At 37.4% G+C, this 7,977-nt stretch overlaps 1 protein-coding gene and 1 pseudogene across 2 annotated transcripts; both read left to right on the top strand.

Annotated features, from left to right (window-relative positions):
• Positions 1–3,157: 3,157 nt before the first annotated feature.
• On the top strand, positions 3,158–4,451 carry LOC143613237 (uncharacterized; annotated as a pseudogene). The gene is made up of 3 exons (XR_013150078.1): positions 3,158–3,322; positions 3,544–3,899; positions 4,005–4,451. The product of XR_013150078.1 is annotated as an uncharacterized LOC143613237 (transcript).
• Positions 4,452–6,469: 2,018 nt separating this feature from the next.
• Positions 6,470–6,910, top strand: LOC143613238 (uncharacterized). The gene has a single exon (XM_077087001.1). It carries the CDS (start codon positions 6,470–6,472, stop codon positions 6,908–6,910), a length of 441 nt encoding a protein of 146 aa, XP_076943116.1.
• Positions 6,911–7,977: the final 1,067 nt, after the last annotated feature.

Genomic DNA, 7,977 nt, shown 5'->3' with positions numbered 1-7,977 from the left:
ATGGCGGGACGAAAACAACGAACAATGTTTGTTATTTTTAGTTTTATGTTTAATAATGTTTGTACTTAATCGTTTTGCAATAATGTTCGTTGTGTAATGTTCTATAATTATATATATATGTTTAAAAGTTAGTTTAAGTGTTTAAGACAAGTTTTTTATTTAACAAAAATAAATAACACTTTAAAAAACTTGTTACATTAATTAATTGATTCGTGTTACATAATACATAAATGATTAGAACAAATACAAAAATGATTAGAACAATTACAAAAAATACAAATTAAAATTAGTCGAGTTCTACGACTTCGTCTTCTTCACCCGAAGATTCTTCTTCCATCTCTTGAATTGGACGTTCAAGTGGCATTTCGTCTTCAAAGTTTGCCTTGTCTTGTATACGATCCACCGCGTCCAAATGATCCTTTAGGCAAATGCACATCTCTAAGGACTCGACCGTTGCACCTTTTACATAGTTTGCTCCACTATATCGGCCAAGTTCACTAGTTGGTGTGTTACCCCTTTGCCGCTTAGCCGCCGACTCACGAACCGCATTCATCATGTTTATAAGCTTGTCCTTGCATGGCTTACTTGATGTTGCTTGCCTCACAGAAGTCGACTTTGAGCTTGGACCATATATTTTGAAGTAATGGTCATAGATTTCTTGAAGGGATTTGTTGAAAGAATCCTTTGCTTCCGTCGACGCCATCGGATCGATCTAGTGCGCACCCATGTTGTCATATATTTCCTTGATCAACGCCTCAACCCCGGCAACATTTATGTAGGGGTTTAAAGCGGCGGCACAAGTAAACACGGGTGGTATTCCTTCAAAATATTTTAGGAACTTCTTCATTGGGACAATAATGTGCTCGAAAATGTCATTTTTGTGTTCAAAGTCTTTGAAATTCAAAGAGATGTTGTATAATTCTTGCAAAACCCAACAACTAGTAGGATAGTAACCCCCGACAATTTAGTTGTTGCGGTTTTAAAAACATCAAGATACTCCAAGGAGTAACCGATATTATCCCAAGCACCGTTTGGAAACATATAGGCTTCGCAACGATCCACAAGCGTTCTATGAAACGCTTGTATAGTTTGTTTTTGGGAAAAAGCACAAGCGAGCATATTATAAGTCGAGTTCCAACGGGTTGGAACATCCCAGTTTGGCCCCAAATATTTTCTATCCACCGACTTGCAATAGTTTTTGTATTCAAGATGTCTTCTTTTTCCACTTTTGAAAATATCTTGTAACATCAACCTAAATAATCTCAAACCGCCCTCCATGATTTCGTTGTCAAGACCATCTTGAACAACCAAATTGATAATATGGGCAACACATCGAGTATGAAAAAACTTTCCGTAGCAAAGTGGTGTATATTTTATATATAACTTGTCTACCACTTTTGTATTGTTAGATGCGTTATCAAACGACATTGAAAATTTTTTTTCCTCAAGTTAAAAGTGGTTATTACCTCATCCAAAATTTCAAACAATTTTTCGGCGGTATGTGGAAACGGAAAGTTTTCAAACTCGATGGTGCGTTTCATCATTTTCCAAGATACTGGATCGATCCAATGCGCGGTCACACAAAGGTACGATTCCGGTAACCCATGGGTTGCCGACCAAACAGCGCTAGTTAAGTTGACACCCGTTTGTAAAGTGTCAAAAAAATCAATCAAATCTTTTTTGGCACATTCCCACAACTGTAGACAATGACGTCGAAGAGTGGTACGACTTACATGGGTGTAGCGCGGTTGAAGAGTCTCTCTAATCAAGGCCGTCAATTGAGGGTTGTCGAAGTGGTTAAACGGCGAACCTTGTTGAATCACGAACTTCGCCATCCTATCATGAACCGCTTTCACGTTGTAACGAAATATTGCCCCATCTTTACCCAATTCGGCTTGGACCGTGGCGGGAACTTCTTTCAACGCCTTGCAAAATTTCTTCTCGATGTGCTTCTTTAAAGTAGAGTTCGAATCATGCTTTAAATAAGTGCCACACAATTTGCAACGAGCCTTAATGTCTCCATTAAGCAACTCAACTAAATCCCAATTCCGCCATATTTCTTTGTTGCGGTTATGAGGGAGGATCTTTGCAACTCCGACGTCATCTTTGGCACGAACCGGGTCAATAAAAACGGAGTCGGTAGCCGCCGCCTTTCTTTTGCCCTTGTTTTGGCTTGCCATAACAACTAGTTATCGAGTGGTGGTGGAATGGAAGTGAAAAAAATTGGAGTGTAAAGTGTAAACCGATAAATTTTCTTGATGTTTTTGAGTTTGAGTGGTAAAACAAGTGATCATCCAACCCTTTATATAGTTGTCTAGCTCAAAAACCGGTTCCATTGAGAATATAGCCGTTGAAACCGGTTCCAACGGCTATATTACCGACGGAACCGGTTACAACGGCTTTTTTTAGGAAAAAACCCGGCGGAACCGGTTATTTCAGGTAGGAACCGATTTCGGGTTGGAACCGGTTCCGGGTAGGAACCGACTTTTTGTCAAATACATGAGTCCGGGTAGGGTTATCCGGGTATTATAATACCCTAACCGGGTATGGGGTACACCGGGTATGAACCGGAACCGGTCCCGGGTCGGTTCCACCGGTTTGGGTCCGGAACCGGTTTTTTTGTGCACGTCTAAGCCCAAATCTACAGAAAATTAAATTAAGGAGGGTGTTTGGGTGAGTTTCTAAAACTTTTTTATTTGCTTTTTAAAAAGTAAAATGTATTTGGCAAAACTCCTTTAAAAGCTTCAAATTAGAGTTTTTCAAACTAAGTTTGTTTTAAAACCTCATCCGAACACCCGCTAAATTAATAGCTCATGAAGTTCTTAGCTTCACTGGAGGTATATCCAGCACACATGAAAAGCACATTTTATTATTGATAATAAAGTAAAAGAGATCATTGCCCCAAAAAAATCATTAAAGTAAAATTGGCTTTTGTCTAAAAACAACGTACAAGATTGTTTCTTGAGACCTACAAACCAGCAGCTGTTCCCATCTCTTTCGGCCACCAAATAGAATTTGGAAACCAAATTGCAGCAGAAAATCAGAGATCATCTATTTTTCTATAACAAGAAATCTTAGGAAAAGGAAAGCCGGTCATGTAGCGTTTGAATTGATTAATAATAATCCTTAAGGTTTTGATCACATACAAGATATAGGAATGAGTGTCGATTTTTATAACATATTGAATGTATCCAGGATCGCGAATGATGATGATCTGAAGAAGTCATATAGAAAGCTTGCTATGAAATGGCATCCCGACAAGAACCCTGACAACAAGAAGGAGGCCGAAGCCAAATTCATTCAAATATCTCAAGCTTATCAAGTTATTACCCGTCTTTAATTTCTTGTTAGCAAGTGTTGAATAATAAAAACTTTGTGAGGTATTATGTATTATTGACCAATTATATATAAAAAAAAACAGTTATGATAATTACAAAGGAAACTTAATCAAATCATATCCCATAAGGATAATTACGAACTAATATATATATTCTATGTAATGGTAGACGTTTTTCTGCATCGATCTAACACTATGATATCTAGGTATTGAGTGACCCACATAAGCGGTCGCTATATGATCATGATGGTGAAGAAGAGCTAAAAGATTCTGATGACAAAAACGGGTTTACAGGTTGACCTGCTGAGGATATCTTTGAAGATTTCTTTGGTAGTGGTGGCTTTGATTTCAATACAACCGGAAATAGGAGGTCCACCAAATTCCACTCGAATGGAACCACGGAGTATGATAGCAAGTTTAGAGGATTGAACAATGGTGATGGTGCGACCATGCGAAAGAAACCACCACCAGTGGAGAGCAAATTGCCTTGCAGCCTTGAAGAGCTTTATAATGGATCAACAAGGAAGATGAAGATTTCAAGAACAGTTGTTGATGCCATTGGGTATGCATTCATGGTAGCTGCTCTCTTTTTCATGTTCATCTCTAGACATAACAATAATAATATTATGAATGACCATTATTCACAAATTAGATACCTACATGACAGACAATCGACAGTACAAACGGAGATATTGACAATTGATGTAAAGCCGGGGTGGAAAAGAGGAACGAAGATTACATTTCCTGATAAAGGGAACGGAAAACTTCACAAGCTTCCGGCTGATGTAGTGTTTGTAGTAGACGAAAAGCCACACGACATCTATAAAAGAGACGACAATGACCTCTTTATTAACTATAAGGTTACATTAACGGAAGCACTTAAAGGAACCACCGTTAATATCACTACACTTGATCAACGAGATCTTGCCATCGAGGTAACTGACATTATTACACCCAGATACAAGCTAGTGGTTAGCCAAGAGGGAATGCCTGTCGGTAAGGATCAAGACTCTAGAGGAGATTTAAAGGTCCTGTTTGAAGTCAGGTTTCCTACAAATTTGACATCTGAACAGAAAACGGCGCTGCGACATGCTTTAGCCAGTTAAGAACATGTAACATAAATGTCAAAATCAATTATCAATGCCACGTAGCAGTGCTTCTTTTATTTCCTTAATAAACGAACAAATCTCATCAAGCATCGTTGACACATTATCTAATCACCGTTGACATGCCATACTGGTCGTGACATGGAGAAAATGGGAGAAAATTCATAAAATAATCCATTTAAGAAGAAAGATTCTCAAAATAGTCCTTTTTTGTAGATTCCATAATTGCTCTTTCAAAACTGTCGACGGAGATAACTTTTGAATCAAATCTGTCTTGGTCGATGAGTTTTGAACCAAATACCTCTTCAGATAACTTTTGAACCAAATCTGTCAGATCAGACAACTTTCAGATAAAAATTATCGGATCCGACGACTTTTGAAAAAAATCAATCCTTTTGAAATCTGTCTTTTTTTCTTAGAATCCGAAAACTTTGAAAATTTGTTTTTCTTAATATTTAATTATTATAATTAATTTTACTCATGTTTTGTTTTTCTTTTATAACTTTTAAAATATAAAGATTTACAAAATTTCGAATATACCTTTGAGGCGGCTTACTTTTATCTACGTGCCGGAATAAATTTTATTCAAAACCGAGCTAGGTCAAATTTTTTAAACGTTTTGACATAAATTTGACTTGAGTCGGTTTTGAGTAAAATTTATATCGGCACGTAGATAAAAATAAGCTCGTCTCCACAGTATATTCGAAATTTTTTCAAACTTTATATTTTAAAAGTTATAAAAGAAAAACTACATATGAGCAAAATTAAATATAATTATATTAAAACCCATCTCCTAGGCTATTTTGATCCAGACGATTTTCGTATGAACTTTGTCTGACTTAGACATGTGACATAATGTTATTGGATCTTGAAACCTATCGGCACGATTTCAAATGTGTCTCCTCCGATTATTTTCTCTAGAACTTTAATGGTATGATTTTAAAGTTTGGATTACTTGAGGATTCTCTCTCTACAAGTGGATCATTTTGAGAATTTTCTCGAGAAAATTACTATGTATGACAGGGAGGAAATGGCCATATATTCATATGGGTGGCAAATTATACGACCAATATGAAGCTTTTGACTAGCAAATAAATGTGATTTGACCATTGATAAAATCATGCTGACTGTATGAAATTTTGGCCTACCAAAATGGCCCATATGAGTCTGGTATGTATAATTAATTTGACTTTATACAGATTGCATGCGTTATAGATTATACGACTCCCTTGATATGATAACACTAGGATGCAATGGCCTGGGTAATGTTTGTATAACAAGACCCAAAGAATCCATATGCAACAACCTTTTTTTAAACGGCGGTGAAATGATATATATATAATAAAACAAGCCACTGGCAAGAAGCTAGCAAACATATTACAAGGAAAGTAAAAATCTAGAGATTATATGCACTTTTAACCCATAGAAAGTCAATGTTCTTGATCTCCTAGAGTAATCTAGGGATAAACTAAAAGATAATATGCACTTGACCCTCCTAACTACTCATATAGATTTATTTCATTTTCATATTAATTACTTAATTGATGCCATAATATAAGGCCTATAATTAGCATCTCTTTGTATAAATTATCATCACAACCTATTGTAATATTCGTATCAATATCATAACAATTTTGTTATAGTATCAGAGAGTACCTAAAAAAAATTTCTACACACAAAAACTACCAAACTCATCCTCGTCATAACCCTAAAACAGCCGCCATGGTCGGCGACAATGAAAAGAAGACCGATGGAGGAGCATCAGACCATACTTCTCCATATTACATACATGCTTCCGACTACCCCAGGCAGTTACACGTTAACGATGTCCTCACTGAGGGGAATTACAAGGATTGGTCACAAGAAATGTTGAATTTCTTGTTTGCCAAGAACAAAGCCGGGTTCATTGACGGGTCGATCAAGAAACCGGAGCCAGACTCGCCTATGTATATGGCCTGGATACAGTGTGACACCATGCTTAAGGGTTGGTTGAACACGGCTATGGAGAAAGAAATACGAATGAGCAATGAAATATGCCTCTACGGCGCAAGAAATATGGGTCGATCTAAAAGAGTGGTTCGGAAAAGACAACACACCTAGGGCGTATGAAATGAAGCAAGCATTAACCTCTATCAAGCAAGAGGGGACATCCGTCTCCGCCTATTTCACAAAGCTTCGTTCCATTTGGGATGAAATAGAATCTGTGCTTTCGGTCCCCATTTGCAATTGTAAAGGGTGCAAGTGTGGGATCAGAAAAAGACTCGGTGAACTCAAGGATAAAGAAAGATTGTATGAATTTCTTCTTGGGCTTGACAACGAGTTCGGAACGATACGTACACAAATCCTTGCCATGCAACCTATTCCATCTCTCAATACAGCCTTCAACTTTGTGGTCGATGATGAGCAGCAAAGAATCATCTCTGGCCTAAGAAGACCAGCCATAAATTCCATGGCTTTTCAGCCTTAGTGACGAAGAAGAAAGACCAAATCTCATCACAAGACAAGTTCCCTCGTAAAGATGGCAAACATGGCTTTGGTGAACAGGAAGGATATTGTGATTTTTGTGGTAAAGTTAGTCATAATAAAATGGTTGCTTCAAGCGTATTGGGTATCCAGAATGGTGGCCGGGTAAAGGGAAACAAAAAAAAGGAAAACCGACAGCCGCTTGTGTTGAGAGGGAGACAAGCAAAATTTCGGGTTTGACAAGCTAGCAATATCAACAATTTGTAAATATTTTTGGCGGCAAGATGAACACAACTAAGGAAGAAAACACACCAGTTGCTAACATGGCAGGCATTGGCGGATCTTTATTCGGGCTAAACCGGGCCGTGGCCCCATCACGTTTTTCGCTCGGTAATGTCTTTTTTTTTTTTTTGAAAAACTCAAGAATATATATATATGTATTGAGTCCGGCCCATCCAAGTTATTTGAGTTCGGCCCATCCATATTATTTGAGTCCGGGCCAGGCTTGAATTTTTATAAATGCAAAGTTTGTTTAAAGCCAAAGATCAGAAATCCTTTACGAAATAACGTAAAGATAAAAAAAGGAAGGCTAAAAAATAAAACTCCATAAGACCAACCCCAAACCCAAATAAACTTTACAAAAAAACTAAACAATATTAAGCCCAAAATCCAACCCCTAACATATGGTTAATGTTTGAACACAACAACAAATGGAGGTTCCATTGTGGGATGGCCGTTGTGTGAATTATTGACTTATGAGGTTTGGCACATAAGTATAAAAAGAAGCTGAGAAGCAAGCAAGGGAATTGTGAAATCGTTTGGATGTGAAATCGATTGATTGGGCACTATTGTTGTCTGCTGAGGCCTGAGGTTCAGAACTGACTAGTGTGGGAGTGAAATCCATTAATTGAAACAGTCAACAGAAGCAAGCAGAGACCAGGTTCGGTAATTCGTATTTCACCATTTTATATTTCTTTCAATTTGGTATGTTAGGGTTTCTAATTATTGTTTGACCCTAACCGAATAGCCGACCCAATACTTAGAAGTAGGAAAAAAAAATATTTGATTGTC

Source organism: Bidens hawaiensis, unplaced genomic scaffold, assembly GCF_021521415.1.
Source record: "Bidens hawaiensis isolate Kalapana, Puna unplaced genomic scaffold, B.hawaiensis_p1.1 tig00036868_1, whole genome shotgun sequence".
Classification (NCBI taxonomy): Eukaryota; Viridiplantae; Streptophyta; class Magnoliopsida; order Asterales; family Asteraceae; genus Bidens; species Bidens hawaiensis.
This window is presented reverse-complemented; position numbering and strand designations above follow the sequence as displayed.

Excerpts from the sequence above, each read along its gene's own strand:
- LOC143613238 (XM_077087001.1), top strand. The coding sequence starts at position 6,470 with ATGAAATATGCCTCTACGGCGCAAGAAATATGGGTCGATCTAAAAGAG.